At 42.6% G+C, this 16,673-nt stretch overlaps 1 protein-coding gene across 5 annotated transcripts in view; it reads left to right on the top strand.

The window, feature by feature from the left end:
* ppfia4 (PTPRF interacting protein alpha 4) overlaps positions 1-16,673 on the top strand; it is a 62,196-nt gene that overhangs the window by 31,426 nt on the left and 14,097 nt on the right. For all 5 annotated transcript variants that reach the window (XM_086198931.1, XM_086198932.1, XM_086198930.1 and 2 more), the window contains 8 exons: positions 7,572-7,673; positions 7,890-8,054; positions 8,659-8,733; positions 9,605-9,676; positions 12,533-12,754; positions 14,638-14,772; positions 15,955-16,089; positions 16,304-16,387. In XM_086198931.1, the coding sequence (XP_086055057.1) occupies positions 7,572-7,673; positions 7,890-8,054; positions 8,659-8,733; positions 9,605-9,676; positions 12,533-12,754; positions 14,638-14,772; positions 15,955-16,089; positions 16,304-16,387 (990 nt within the window). The remainder of the gene's footprint in view (positions 1-7,571; positions 7,674-7,889; positions 8,055-8,658; positions 8,734-9,604; positions 9,677-12,532; positions 12,755-14,637; positions 14,773-15,954; positions 16,090-16,303; positions 16,388-16,673) is intronic.

Here is a 16,673-nt window from a genome sequence, read left to right as displayed (position 1 = left end):
GTGCGTGCGTGCGCGTGTGCTTTTAGGTTAAGATGTGAGGGAGGAAGGTCGAGTCCGCCTCCCTCGCTGTTTGCCGCCTCAGCTTCTCTGCAGTAGTGAGGAGTTACACAGCTGTGATATCTGAATCTCCCCAGGGCCTCACTCATTCTCCAGTCCCCGAGCATGCATTCATCTTCAGTGTGGCACTCCTCGGTGAATTACCACCATTTACATCAGAGTTAATTTAGTGTCGTTTGGTGCACTCAGTGGAAAGGAGCACAGTCATTATATATGATCTCTGATGAAGCAGCTTTGCTCTGCTTCTTTACTGCGTGCGTCTGTGAGGCCGAGCCTTCCGTTCGCACCGAAGAACTCGCAGCTACATTTCTACCAAATCGCTCAAATAAACATGCTCTACCTTGGTTTTCTTGGTACTATTTATAGACCGTGAGTTAATTCCCTGAGACATTACTGGGTTACTTGTGTGAAAGTATTAACTGTAATATTAATTACAAGTGTCACATTCCACTTGCTGAAGGACAAAAGGAAGAAAAGCTGAATTGATTTTGTTGACTCGTGTTCAATATTTCAGTCTTTCGTCGCTGCCTGCTTGCAAATGAGTCAAATATATCCTAAGGTCTCTCACCTCATGAACAGCTTTCAAATACATTCAACATTTTTTAGAACACGTTCTTGTTTGCAGAGATGTAAAATACTATCTGACCGCTGGTGATGGGCATTGGAGCTGTAAACATCCTGTCATCGGCATAAATTATATTGCATACCACTTCCCGAGCCTGTGAATCATATGATGTGTGAATGAGTAAATAGTTTCAGCCTCTTTCCTGTCTTGCTTAGTCATACAGTTTCCTCTTTTCCTCCTCCCTCCCACTAACAGACGCTGACAGAGTATGCCTCATATCAGCGTCGGTGAATGTTGATTTATATCTGTTTTGGCTTTGGTCTACAGTGTTGTCATTCTGCCCTCACATATCAGAAGTACTGTTGTCATAAAGTTAGAGGCCACGTATGAATTCTGTTAAAAGGTGTACACTGAATGTGCCGGTGGGTTTGCATGCATAGCTGCAGTTCTAGCTGTACCAGGAGTGGAACATTTAATCAAGGTATGGTTGTGGACTACAGCAGAACCAAGGAAGAGTTGTTATTGGCAGAAGTATGTCCGCCTCTGGAACGGTAGGTTGTGGTAAACACGCCTACAGCTGATGGCGCTCAAAGTAAGTCTCCTTGCCCGTCCACACCAGCACCCGATGATTCCTCCTTCACTGTGTGCTGCTCAACTTCTGAGTTAAATAGCAACACTAAGACTACGTTTACACTAAAATGGTAGTGATTTGATCCTTTCAAATTTAACCCCAGTGAGACCTGGTCGTGATATGACCCGCATGCCCTGAGGAACAGCATCGTGTCACACGCAGCCCTATGCGTACAGAAGTAAACAGGGATATGGAAGCCTCAGATGTGAGTGAACACAATTTCATTTTGAAGTTATTGCGCAGCAAAATCCAGCCAATGTTGAAGGAAATGATGGCAGGAGAGGAATGAAGAGGAGAATGTGTATAGTAAATGTGGAGTGATGGCCGCTGTCAAATCTATAACCTCACAACCCCTCCAATGACGTTTTTTTTGTTTATGTTTGTGACTCCCGTCTGCACACAATTATTATGTTGAATGTTGATTATGAGCGACGTAAAAGTGGCATCGAATTCCAGTACGGGTCACATGGTTGTTCAAACTGAGGTGTATAAAAAAAAATCTAAACTGTATCTGATTTGGAACCACACATGAAAGTGGTTTGAAAAATCAGATTCCGGGTGACTTCTGCTGTTGATGCTGTCATTAAACAGTCAGATCTGAGTCCCAAGGGGGTGGGAGGGCGGGGGGGATCAGGTTCAGGTCACTTGAACAGAAGATGCACAGAACACACAGACCATTTGAGTATTCATGCCTGAGTAAATCAGTAGTAACCCCCTTCGGGTTAGACTCAGTATGACTTAAGTCCAACAACATGTATTAAAATTCCAGAAACGCCATAATTTCAAAACATAATGTCAGGTATTGTATTATTTTGTTATGAAATCGGTAGAAATCACACAATGCCATGTGTTGCTTTTGCTTGTGAGAGGACAGACCAAAGCAAACGCTCAGTGGGCCTGCTTAGACTTTTCAGGGAATATTGAGTGAGGAAGCAGACCCAGGTCAGGTGCGTGATGCAGGTTAACTCTCCGCACAGCATCAAACCGCTCAGCAAATTACAAACACAAATTCACACACAGTCTCACGCACATGCATACAATCAAAAAGAAGAATATTTTTCAGATTGTGTGTGTGTGTGTGTGTGTCTCTCTCTCTCTCTCTCTCTCTCTGTCTGTCTGTGTCCATTCGTGTGTAAGAGATTGAAGCTCTTTTTTATCTGACTGCACTCCAATCTCCCTCTCTTTCTTTCTCTCTCTCTCTCTCTCTCTCTCTCTCTACACACACAGACACAAACACACACATACATGCACACACGCACACACACCATTTTTTTCATCCTTTAATCCCAAACTGCTTAAGGAAGTGAAGGGGAGAAATCCCTTTACAATGTCTGAGCTCAGCAGTGTTTGGTAACCGCTTGCTATCTCATATTGTGGTTAGAAGCAGAGGAGCTGCTTCCCCCAGACACCCAGAACCTTCTCTCGGCTCTATATGATACCCTCTGACAGATGTCTAGGTTGTGTTGTCAGAGAGCTGCGTTTGTGTCTGTGTGAGGTGGAATAAACACCCTGGGATTGCTCACATGGTTTATTTTGGGTGGGGGATGGGGGGGGTGACAGCATGTGTGTTTGCGTGTCTGCATGCCAGAGGGAAGGCATTGTAGAGACCCTCCTGAGAAATTAACTAGAGAGTTTTATTTGTCTAGACAGTGATGTGCTGTTATGTTTTATATATATAAAACACTTCCCTGTCCTGTTATGTAATACTACTAACAAAAGTAATATATTCATACCTTTATCTCTTATTTCTCAGTGCGGTCGGTGTTGTTTTTATTTATTTTTTTGGAGGGCTGAAACAGTTCACGGGGAGATGTGGAAAGCTCCTAAAAGGCAGAGGGATGAAGGGATGAACTAGCTAACCCAGGAGGTGGCCTGATGAGCCTTTTTTGCCTGGATTGAAAGAGACAGTGAGCTCTAACATCTGTTGGTGGATTTGGGCTGAGCTCCTGCCTGTTGGTGCACCCCTGTGGAATAAGGGAGAGTAAATCAAACGAGGTGACCCATTTCTTCCCCCATCATCTGTTTGCTCCTTCCATCTCCTCACTCGTCCCCTCCCTCTCAGCTGCCTCGTTTTTAAGATGATGGGCAGGGTCATCATGCTGCAAGGTAAAATTTAGAGATACATGATATGAAGATTACACACTTGCTTCCAGACTGGTTCAATAAACATCACGTGGAGCTTCGGACACAGAAAACTCCTTTCATCAGGCTGCCCCCATTCAGTCTTCACGCTTGTTCTTACAAAAAGGAAATGCACTATAACTCATAACCCACATTATCCTAATCCAGGAGTGAGACGCTGGGAGGTTCGCAGACGGTATTGATTTATTTATTTATAAGCTCCTACCCAGTGGTGTGTGGGCTTAAGCTAACCAGGCCTTAACCTCAGCATTGTCAGCAACTATCTTAGAGGTGCATGCCAGTTTTTTAAGGAAATACATTCATTGTCCATCCTCCCCGTAGCCAGGCCTGATACCCTCCTCTCCTTTGTGTGTGCATTAGGGAGCTGAGACACAGTCAGATCTGCTCACTGCTAGTTAGCTTAGCACAGTAAATGTTAGCGGATGGAAAGTGTAGCAATCCTTCATCACAGTGTTAGTGTTAGTGTTATACTTTTCCCCAAAACACTCTTTGCCTGCAAACAACTAAGGGTGTGTGTAGGATTCACATTCCCTGTTGAAATCATCCACAAAATAACAGTAGTTTCTGAAGAGTTTTGGACAGTCTATTAACCAGGAGCAAGGAAATCTTCGTCCTGTGCCAAATTTAGTACTTATTAAAACTAATTATTAGTTATGCCTACAAAATTTCTGTCATGAGGGGGGCAGGAGATGAATCACTTGTATCATATTCAACTGAAAAAACATGAAACATTTGTTTTACGGTGAGCTTCCTTTACATCTATATTATTTTTCTTCCTTTAGAATTATAATCATGCTTGCTGACTCTATCTGAGACATAATAGATGGCTGTTGGAAGGTCCAGACTTGGTTTCAGGGTTCGATGAGTTTGGTTACGGGGTGAGGGACTGCATGTTTGCGACAAGGAGAGAAAGCATAAGCCTCTGGGTATTGGTTTGGACTAAAGCCAAGCTTACAGGAAATGCCAACAAAGCACCAAGAGATGTTCAAACAACACACACACACACACACACACACACACACACACACACACACACACACACAGACTCTGTATTCATGTGCATGCACTGATGTGCACATTTCAGTAAACAAATTGCCACCCAGTCTCTGCTCCAGTGTGATCAAACCACAGAAAATATTAAAATTCAGCGCTCAGCAGCAACTGTGAATCACTTGTTTTTTTATACTTTAACAGCTGCAATGAGGGCTTCTCGTCCTGTGCAAATCTAATAGGTGGTTGACAGAATAACTGAATTCAGTCGAGTGGAGGCTGGGAAACAAGGAAACACCCTCCTAAGGAACTCCTTAGACAACAGAAGATGGTGCAAAGGAAGAAGGAAGAATGTGCTCCAGAGAAGAAGCCAAGAGAAGATTAAGGGCGGGGCCATGGGTCATTTGACATCACAAAACATCGATCACTATTAAATGTCTTTAAAACTACAAGCTTCCGTGTTTATCTGGTGCAGAACCTCTTGTTGGCGCCTACGTCATCATCAGTCTGTCTTCCCAAAAACCACACCAGACCCCCCAACAGTGCAGACGCCAAGTTTGAAGTCAATCTGATGAGCAGTTAAGATGATAAAGGCAATTATAAAAAAAACAAAACATACAGGGATGTCTTGCTTTTATGCACTTGAAATATGTAAATAAAAGAAACCTGTGATTTGAGTAATGTATCTGCTAGCTAGGTTTTCTTTTAGTGAATAGATTTCACCAACATTAATTTCACTGTTTCTCAAGTCATTTTTCCCAGAAGTAACTGTGTAATTATATTTTTACCTGAGTACAGCCACAGACTGTCAGTACTACTCCCACCACTTCGGCTCAGCCCTTTTGGATAGCTTCTAAAATGAAAAAAAGGCATGTGTACTCTGTACTTGGGTCTACTTGTGCTACAGTCAGACACTGAAATATCGCAAGCGCACTGCTCTCACTTCACACTGCTACGATTGATCCGAGCAGGGGCTGAAGCAGAGACTGTATAATCCAAGACTGGACAAGGTGACAGGAACAGACATCTGACAATACAGCATCAAGGACGAGCACAAAGATTTACTTAAAGCTGGATGGGTCAGATGTGTACAATCTGATTGATCGGTGAGAATGAGAAGAAAACGTTCGCAGTCACAGAAAGACTCACAAACAACTTAATTTCTAAGTGGAAGGATACTCTTTGAAACCTCCACTACGGTTTATGTCATATTTATCAATATATCAATAAAAATGTCAGACATTACGTAAATCACCATATCAGGTCTCACTGTTTGAGTATCCTGTAAATAACGTGGTTTACTCTGGTTTTTAGCCAACCGTGATTTATAATCAATGTCTGTATCCAACTTTATATCATAATGTCACAGATATGTGTTAGCTCTGAACTGGTTTACCCAAAAATGGAAAACTGCCAGGGGAAATGCCTTTGAAGATTATATTACGTAAAGACCAAACACACAGCAGGGTACCTCTGCAGTTCTATTACACGCTTCTCCCAAACCATTAAAGTTAATGGACTCCAACTCTTCACTGCTCCAAAAAAAACTGTCCATGAAATTTGCAATATGTGGTTGTTTGTGTAGCTTTTAAAAATGGCTCTCATTTGGAAAAAGTGATGAATTTATGAAGGAATGCACTAAAAACTCTAGGGATTCAGGACAAGCAAATTTATGTATTGAAGGGTAATGGAATTACTGCTACTGTCCACTGTCAAAACAGTCTATAAGCTTCTGTTTTATCATCATTATCAATACAAAGGGAATGTAGCGCATGTGTTATGTTTTAGAGGCTTTAATTTTGAAATTCAACATCAGAATACCCTATTTTCTAGCTATCATCACTAAACATAACAGTCTGAATCCATATAAACATGTGAAAATGCTTTAATTCTGGAATCTAATTTTATTTTTATGTGTTTATCCTTTCATTCCATCTATTTTTATTACTATTTTCTAATCAGTCTGTATTCTTACCAAACTACCTGCAAATGAAACGTGGAGGCCGGTTGACGCCAGTTTTTCAACTTCAGAAACACTCTTGTTCTGTGTGGACTGCGTCTTAGCGCTACTGGCCCCATTTCTCTGTCATACATTCTTTCCTCAAGGTGCAATCATTTCTTGTGTTACCCACCTTTCTTGTTTTCTTACATTTAAACAGCACCCTTTGACCGACTGCAACTGGATGGTCCTGAATAGCTGAATAATTATCGGTCCTTGGTGATCACGGCTGATGCCTCGCACTGTACTTTAAAGCTCTGCAAAGTCATGTCTTCCTCCGTGAGCTCATAAGTCTCCCCCTCCTGAGTGGATCTGAATTCAGAGGACGAGAGCAGAGAATTTGGTTTCTCGCCAACTGGAACAGCAGTTGCTGAAAGCACCTGACTGAACTGTGACCAAGTAACGACATTGTAATTAATTGAATAACTTTGATTTAACTGTTAGATTTAATCTGGGAGAGCATTTATCTTCATTGAGACATGATATAAAATGAAAATGCCGCAGAGATTTCAGAGATACAACACCACAGTGCACAGGCCATGTTTGGCTTCAGATAACGATCCTCGTTTACCTGCTGACTCATCCAAAAACAAAAACTCATACATTTAACCACCACTGGAAACTGAAATGGTTTATTTGTCCCCTGAAAATATATTAAATCTTATTTAAATGACACTGTCATACCTGAAAGAGTCAGAAGTCTGGCTTTTTGCCCAGGTAACACGTTTTTAAGCGGTAGATCATTTATGTGATGAAGATAGTCGTGATATTTTGATTCTAGCAGAGCCACAAATATAACATTCCTGCATCTAACAGTTTAGAAACATCTAGAATAACTACAGCTTGGTACTGAGGTGGGCAGGCTGGCACAGCTGAGGTTGTGTTTATGCAGATCAGATAATAACAGAGTAATTTAGGTCCCTAGTTCCATACGCACTGTCATTATCTCACATGAATAGAAAACATTCAGTCGACACCGCCGCTCAGTCATGGACGGCAGTGTTTTAGGACCAACTGGACCACACTGTCCATTATTGAAGCCCGTCCTGACTTAGTGTGCTGATGACATTCGTCCCAGAGCTGTAGAGCTGTAGATTCACGCTCACTCAGGGTCACAGGACTGGAGCTCAGCGCGTTGTTGGCTGATACAGTATCATAACCTCTGCACATCTGGGTGTGTTCTGTAGGAGTTCGCCACCCTGACAAAGGAGCTGAACATCTGCCGGGAGCAGCTTCTGGAGAAAGAGGAGGAAATATCCGAGCTGAAAGCGGAAAGGAACAACACCCGGGTAAGTGTGAGTTTGTGTGTGTGTTTGTGTGAGTGTGTGTGTGGGTGTGCACATGCATTCATGAGCACATGTAAGAGCAACTGTGTAGTGATGTTAATAAAAACCAACATTTCAAAGCTGGAAATTAGTGTTGTCTTGGATTTGTGTGTGTGTGTGTGTGTGTGTGTGTGTGTGTGTGTGTGTGTGTGTGTGTGTGTGTGTGTGTGTGTTGTGTAGCTACTGTTAGAGCACCTGGAGTGTCTGGTGTCTCGTCACGAACGCAGTCTGAGGATGACAGTTGTGAAGCGGCAGGCCCCCCCACCATCTGGAGTCTCCAGCGAAGTGGAGGTCCTCAAAGCTCTGAAGTCACTGTTTGAACACCACAAGGCTCTGGATGAAAAGGTGGGTGAACACACAGGCACGCACGCACACACACACCCACAGAGTATCAGGGCTGCAGTAAGCTCTGGGACATGCATTGAAAACGATTGCCTCACATGGTACCATCAGGATGCACCATTCGCCTGCTTTAAGTCTTGAACAGAATTTTGATTCCCTCTTTTCTGTCACTGATAAATTCTCTCCAAAACTTTGCTTTTTATTTCCTCATTGTAATGCTGGAATTTCAGCCTAAAGGCCTTCTGAAAAAGATGAAATGCTGAACACTGACAAGCTTTTATTGTGAAACAAACAAAAGGGTTTGAGATCTCTGCGCTGAGATGTCATTTGCGTTTGCGAGCTGACTAATATCTCTTAGCTCATACATGCTGGTTCATATGCAGAAGTCAGGATGTTCTTGATTAAAACGATTTTGTTTTAAAGGAAAAAGAAAAGAGACAATGGGATTTTCATTTAAAAAGTGCAATCAATTCGATTTTCTATCTTTTTCATGGCATACGTATATAAATAGAAATAAATGTATGAATACATTATTATTCCATGTTCACACCAGTGCTGTGCCCCTTCAAGTTTGACATTCTAATATGTGTGTTCTTGTGTTGTTAAGGTACGTGAGAGGCTTCGGGTGGCTCTGGAGAGGGTGGCCACCCTGGAGGGACAGCTAGCTTCTACTACACAGGAGGTGAGGTTTTCTTATTATGTGTGTGTGTGTGTGTGTGTGTGTGTGTGTGTGTGTGTGTGTGTGTGTGTGAAGGTCAACCCAGAATTTAACATCACCATTGGTTTCCTCAACCAAAAGCCAATAGAAATTTTATACATCTGATCTATAAATAATCAGTAATACGATGCTAAGATTAAAAACTGCACTGCTAAGCTTTGCACTTCTTTTATTTTTTGACGTGATCACGTTAAATGTCCATGTCAACCTCTTTAGTCTCGTCTAACCACGCGTTAGTGAGACACATAAAAAGCTTTGAAATTCACTCGTGTGGTATGTACTGCCATATTTTATGCTGTTGAATAAAACATCAAAATACTTTAAGCAACTGTGAACAGCAGACCTTATTTCATTTCACCAAAAACCCATTCCAAAAAAAAGAAAATTGGTCAATGAAACATCTGTTCAGTCCCTTACAGACATCTGTTGGAGCCTCCAGTCTGAGGTGAAAGGCTCGCTCCTCTCAGCCCTGTTTTTACACACACACACACACACGCGTGCGCGCGTGCTATTTACCAGTGTCATTAAACAAACCAATAATCTGCTAAATATTCTCTACAGTCTCAGTTAAAAAGAACCCCAGTGGGCCATGTTAAGATTTGAAGTCACAGATTTTTACTTTGCCTGATCACACAGCTTTATAAGAGGAGCAAAAGCCTCCTCCTCTTGAGCAGAATTCAGATTTGTAAAATATGGACGCATGATGTTTTAAGCAGGCTGGCAGCTTGAAAGCCAAGCTCCAATTTTTGGCTGAGTTTTGTCCGTGGATTCATTAAGAGAAAAGAAAATGTGTGAGTTTGCCTTTTTTTTTCTTTTCTTTCTATCTACATTACAGCTGAACATGGTGAGACAAAGGAAGGATGGCGACTCAGTGGAGCGAACAGATGGATCCAAACCTACATGGAAGGTCTTCCTGGCTGTGTGATTGTTTTTCTGCTCCGTGCTTGATTTCATGTCTGGGATTTGTCTTGTCTGGTCACTGTCTCTTTTCTGTCTTTCCTCCCTTATGTGAGCACATCTCACCCCGACATCCTGTAAATGTTGTATTAATCCTTCTTTACCATTTCCAATAATGTGCAAGCTGCTCTGGCTCTCTGTTCAAGCCCTGTGCTCTGTGCCCTGAGACGACATGTTATGTAACTGTGTCTGGGTCCGTTCACAGATAGTAACAAACTTCCACATGATTAAACACTCGCGACTGAAATAAAATTTCGCAGGCTGACATCCAGTGACAAACATCACACTTATTTTGGTCCCAATTTCTAGAATAAAAGAAGATCATTTTTATGAAAGTATAATTAAACCTGAAAAAAGGAGCAAATTAACAGGAAGCAGGGAGATGACATTATCAGAAACTGGCTCGAATCAGAGACAATTACAGCTTATATCACACAGTTTGCAAACTGCTTGGTGGAAAAAAGATACCTTGAATGAATCACTTCAGAGTCAGACTTTCAAACATACAACATGAATCAGACTCTCCCATTCTACTCAAAATGACACATTCCAAGTGAAGCCCACTCGCTGGTGGTCTCCGTCTTCTGCCGCGTGCCCACTATCATGATGGGTGCGTGGGATTGTATTGGATTTTTAATTAAAAACTTAAGCCCGGCTTCACTGGAGGAGCGATTCTTTGACTTTGAAGACGTTTGCATGACGATCTTTTGAAGTCCTAATCTGGGGTACGTGTATCCCCACGGGTACCCACAGTTACATTGGAGGTACGCCATAAAAATCTGTAAAACAATTTATAAAACAAAATATTTCATCCATCCAAACTGGTGTTTTATGTTTTTCCCAAAACGCACTTGGCAAAGCACCATATTTTAGAAAGAATATCAAAACTCAAAAGGTTCAGTATAGTTACATGCGTCAACTCAAAGAAACCGATACTGTGAAATGAAAAGAGTCAGTCCACCCACTGTTAGTGCGAACTGGGCCCTGATGCCCAGGTTGTCCCCCCATGGCTCCACTGAGTCATGGTCCCCAGGTGGAACAACCAGCACTATTCAGGGAGCAGCTTTGCTCCACACACCATAACACGAAACAGCACCATGTACTTTTTCAGCAGAACTACTGCTACTGTAAGGGTCATTTCCAGTCCGATGGGGGTCTGTAATGCTATATCCAGAGTCCCGTGTGTAAAACTAATGAGTTTATGTGGCTAAAATGGAATATGCAAAACTGCAAATCACCTGGTGTGTTTCAACCCTCTGCTTCAAACCATTTAGGTCTATTTCCCCTCGTGTTGCGTCTGTGTTTCTGCATTCATGAGCAGGCAAAATGGGAGCGTTGAGGGAGTGAAGGGGGTCCAACTAGCTTTGGCTGCCCACTGTGTTGCCCGTCTGAATATGGGTCCCCATAGGGTTGTTTAATTAAGGCCCTGGAATTAACTTCACTTTGAGTTTTGAGGAGAAGAGAAACAACATCAAAAACAACAACATGGCAGCCTGACCTCACAAAACTCATCGCTGTATGCAACAACACTTTCTTATCTAGGTCATCCAACTTTATCAGCTCTTCAACATCTCTCGCTGCCCTCCACCGGAATCATGATAATTTTAATATGACAGTGTTTTTATCAGATGAACGAAACCCTTGAGATAAACACCCTCATTTTAAAGAAGGTCTTTAACACAAATATACAGAATATTTGGCAAAAACAACACAAACGCAACCGCTCGTATACGGACAAATCTGCCCAGAGTCAGAAGTTCCCAGAGTTAAATATACCTTCCTACATGCACCGACACATGGAGAGAAATTGTGTGATTAGAAGAAAGGCATAAATTAAGGGGAAGGAACAGATGTTAAGAACCTGGGTTCTGTCCACTTACACTGTTCTTACCAGTTTTCAAGTCGACCATTGCATCATCGACAAAGGGTGTTGCGTAATACACAACGGCAGACACAGCGGCTGTAGTGGTATAAAATATATTAGCTACACAATAAAACTCACTTGACAGCCACCACTGAAACCCAATCGAAAACACAACTCACTCATTTCATCAGCTCAAAATAGAACGGCCTGACGCGAGGGGGTGGGCCTTTGACCACACATGTCATCAATGGTCAGAAGGCGAGGAGAGAGATGGGGACTGCAGACTCGATTTTGGAAAAAAAAAAAATTGTCAGCAAGAAGACTTGGAACAGTTGGCGAGCGGATATACAAACACGTTCCCTGTCAGGGTTTGATGCCAAAGCAGAACTCAGATAAAAAGGAAAGCAGCAATGAGAAACCAGAGATTATGTTTAATTTAACATAACAAAACAACAAAAACTAAAAGCCCACACAGTCTATCAGTGAACCGACTGAACAGACTGTTCCACTGAGATGGAGCTTTAGATTGAAAGGCACAACCCCCCCTTCTTTTTTTTAAATTTAAAGAAAAAACAAGACAGGATTACCCGTAGAAGTCTGAATTTACAAAAGCTTTATTATAAACAAGTCAGTCTCTTGAGTGATCAGTAAAACTGAAGTATAAGCAAGTGCATTATATTCAGATGTAATATCTGAAGACAAAGCAGGGTCCTGGCTGTAAATGTGCTGGATTTCATTGAACATTTGAATTTAGATTATCTTGATCGATTGGTGATTTTACGTCACGCAACAAGCATTCATCATTCGAAGGTCACGATCATCCTCTGGTCTGAAAAGATCATTTGTGCATTTGTGTAAACTATGTGACTCAGACCTGAGGTGTTTTTCCAGTTGGCGAACAAGTGTGAACATATTCATTGATTCCACGTGTCCACCTCACAGAGACTTCCCAACGGCTCCATAGACGCCCACGATGATGGCAGCCGGGTGTCTGAGCTCCAGGAGCTGCTGGACCGGACCAATAAGGAACTGGCCCAGAGCCGTGAGCACTCTGCCTCTATGAACGGTCGCGTGGCCGAGCTTGAGGCTGAGCTCGCAAGTGCACGTAGAGAACTGAGTCGCAGCGAGGAGCTGTCAATCAAACAACAGAGGGAGCAGAGAGAGGTGAGAGTAAAGGCTGGACTTTAGATAAATGTGCTGTTTTATGGGAGTAAGCGCCGGGAACGATAAAGAAAAAGACTAATAAAATGTGACTTTTTGTGGGCGACAGGGGCCGAGAGTTATCACTCCCACTGAGCTATGGTGGTAAATGTCTACTGGTAAAGGTCTGTTGTTTATGTCTTACACACTGTGTACGACTGTATAGACGATGTGTAAGACACCAACCAGAAAGTAAGAAAGTGGAGGAAGCAACTTGGAGACTGAACTCAGTGAGGGGTCTCGTAAGCTCCACAACCCACTTCTCACCCTTGAATTCTGGATAATCTGATCTTTTTCAGCCTTGAAGGTATTTATGTCACTAAAGCAGCTGACATGCCGCTCTAAAACTCTTCCACAGATAACCTGAGCAAGAGGAATATCTTTGTATGAGCGGCCCATTTATTGGAGCAGGGACTGAGCTGTCAGAGCAGATCGCTTAACTACAAATTTAACAACCTTCACCACTGCAGCCATGACCTCATTAAGATTTGAATTTGACATCTTTTGCGCAGAGGTATGAAAGTGTCTTATGCGGCGGAGTTTTATAATGGGATGGCCGACTTGTTCCTCAATTAAAGCGACTGCTTCACCTCTCTCTCCCACCCATGGCGGCGGCGCCATCTGTTGTCACTGCCAAAATCTTGCTAATGTCATTCGCTCACGCCTCAGAATGCTCCATTAAAAACTTTGTCTACATCGCACACTGCTCGTCTTTAAGTAGAGGATCTCCTCCCTGGCACTCTCTCGGCCAAACGTTCTCATCAGTTGCAGCTGGGATGGTTTGCTTGAACCAGCTGTCTACTGTGCTCTGGAACATTTCTTCAATGTCTTTTATTCTTGATTTTATCGTGTCGTTGTTAGCGTCCTTAATATCTTCACCGTCATTGACTAGGTTTCCATATTCAGTAGAAAAAAAATTGTAGCGTCAAACACTTTGAGGGTGTTTACTAGCCTTCACTTTCCTGGACATGGCATTTTTGAAGGATTTAGCCTTGTCTGCCTCATCCTTGAAATTGTTTTTATGTTTGCTCTCAAAGCAGTTTTTAACTCTGCTTTTATTTCAAACGACATTCATCCATTCATTCATTTTATTTTACAAAGTACAAACAGAACAGGTTTTGCCAGACACCAAACCACTCTCCTCTGTCCGTGACCGCTGGACATCCAGAAACTGTATTTCAGCTTTCTTAGCTAGCTGACCTGCTGTAGCCCACACTAATGCGAAGGAGGCACCAGCAGGTCAGAGGTCATTTTGCATTCGGACGAGAAGGTAGCTGGCATGCCAACCTCAACCTCTGCAGTATCTGTCTACTGATTTTAAGCAAAAATTACTTTTCTTAAATTTAAATCAAATAACCCTCAGTCCAAATTTTACAACTGTCTGTGTGTTTGTTCATTTGTTTGTATATTTGTGTTTTTGCATCGCACAATGCTAAAGGAAACCTCAATTACTAGGATACTGACCAGGATTATTACGTAGGTGTGTACTGGCTATGCTGCAGCTGTGAAGGGATGATTTCACAGAGATAAAAGCAGAAACTATGAAGTGTTTTAACAGGGTGATATCCACTTATAGCGCCCTGCTCACTAAATTAGCTGAGTACCCGCGACGCTCGACCCAGCAGGAAACTACATAAAGCTGCCATCAAAGTGACACGCCTGTCATTCCCTGCAAACACAAAATTATATTATGTTTCTTTCTTGTTCTGTTTTATTATTAACCGTGAGGAAAGGAGGTTCTACCAGAGGCATGGAGCAGAAATAGTCATAACTCCATCAATCCTGTTAACATTTGGAGGTCTCATCAGGGATATTAGTCTAAGCTTTTCCTGTCGTTGCTCTCACAGAGAGAGGATATGGAGGAGAGGATAACAACATTAGAAAAACGCTACCTTGCCGCCCAGCGGGAAACCACGCACATCCACGACCTCAACGACAAACTGGAGAATGAACTGGCCAACAAGGACTCCCTGCACAGACAAGTAACATGCACACAACAACACGGGGTTTGAACACGGATGTGCACATTCAGTTATTTGCTGCGCGCTGTGTATGACGGCTGTTGGAAAAAAACGGGTTTGTTTTGGCAATTTTTTGTCTTTTATTTGGTCTTAGTCCTGTTTGAACTGTCTGTTAATTTTCGTCGTATTTATTCATCCTGGGGTTTTTTTCATGAAGATTCCGCTGACTAAAGCATTATATTATTGCCTTGGTCTTTTCTAGGTGAGTTTTAATCAACAAAGGTTTTTTTGAGGAAAGCCATAACGTGTCTCTTCAGCTTTTTTTCATTTAGGTTTACCCTGAGGTCTTCTTTCAGACTGCAGGCATTTCTGATTTTGGAAACAAGTCTGAGTTGGGCTGGCCTTAGGCCTTAGTGTTTTCATGAAATACATATTAGTTATAGTCTCATTTTAGTCAGATGAAATCTGAAAAGGGCAGGTTGACAAACATTTTTAAGCCTACTTTTCATGAATGAAATTACACTTTATTTAACACAGTTAATATTTTAGAATGATGCATGTGTTACATGAAAATAAGTTGAGTTTTTTTGCGTGGACTCCAACCAATTTTACCACTGAGTGAAGTACCCTGCCATAAGTCAAGCGATGAAGCCCGATAGGAATTTATGATTAAAAATGTGCCGTTTCATTACTCTGAATAGTCACGTCTCCGTGGAGGTGTTACATGTGTTGTTGTGACACCAAAAATGACTCGTGTGTTGACGCAAGGTGACTTATGACACATAAATATTGGCAAACACACTGCTTGTGATGTTTCACACATCAACCTTCCTCCTGAGGAAAGCCTGGGAAGTGAATGGATGAAAAATCCAGTTATTTTTTTATTTTTAAATGAAAGGTAAAATTTAGTTGTTAGTTTTTTTTTTCCGTAGAGTGACCCAGAAACATCCCATTGCAGATTCATGTCTAGAGCAGGGTGAATCTGAGTTCAGCTCCACTTGGGGAATACAAGCAACAAGAACATCCTCCACTTGTACCGTGCGGCTGTGTCCTTGTGACTCAATGGCTGCATAACCCTGATTAACCCTCTCTGGTGATCACACTCATGTTCCTTTGGTTTTGTTTTGTTTTGGGTTTTTTTGCATGTGTGTGTGTGTGTGTGTGTGTGTGTGTGTGTGTGTGTGTGTGTGTGTGTGTGTGTAGAGTGAGGAGAAGGTGCGCCAGCTGCAGGAGATGCTGGAGATGGCGGAGCAGAGGTTGGCTCAGACAATGAGGAAGGCTGAGACGCTGCCAGAGGTGGAGGCTGAACTGGCACAGAGAGTGGCAGCACTCTCCAAGGTGTCACACTAACACACACACATATACCCCCCCCCCCCACACACACACACACACACAGGGGTGCACACACAGGCATAGTTTTTTGAAACCACAATCAAACTGGTGGGAGAAAAGTAGAGTCAGCAAGGTAAAGACACAAAACATAGAAGCAGAGGCAAGTTCTAGGGCTTTCATGGAGGTAGTTGTACTTATATGCGAGTGTCTCCCCCTGCAGGCTGAGGAGCGCCATGGCAACGTGGAGGAGCGGCTCCGACAGCTGGAGTCACAACTGGAGGAGAAGAACCAAGAGCTAGGAAGGGTGTGTGTGCAGCAGCCCTGCAGGGTCTCTCTGACCTCTTACTGTGTGTGTGTGTGTGTGTGTGTGTGTGTGTGTGTGTGTGTGTGTGCGCGTGTGTGTGTGCGTGTGTGTGCGTGTTTAGGCTGATGCTTCACATTAGTTAGACGCCTTGACTCTTGGCTCTATGCTCCCTCATGCATACACATACACAAACACACAGGACACACTCACACACGAAGTGCTCTCCATTTTTCTGGTGCATCGTTGCATGAATTTGAACAAAATCCTCATATCATTCCTGCAAACA

Source organism: Aulostomus chinensis, chromosome 3 (genome assembly GCF_037954235.1).
Source record: "Aulostomus chinensis isolate RoL2024-O1b breed Wild chromosome 3, RoL_Achi_v1.0, whole genome shotgun sequence".
In the NCBI taxonomy this organism is placed as follows: Eukaryota; Metazoa; Chordata; class Actinopteri; order Syngnathiformes; family Aulostomidae; genus Aulostomus; species Aulostomus chinensis.
Note: the sequence above shows the minus strand (reverse complement) of the source record. Positions and strands in the feature narration are given on the sequence as shown.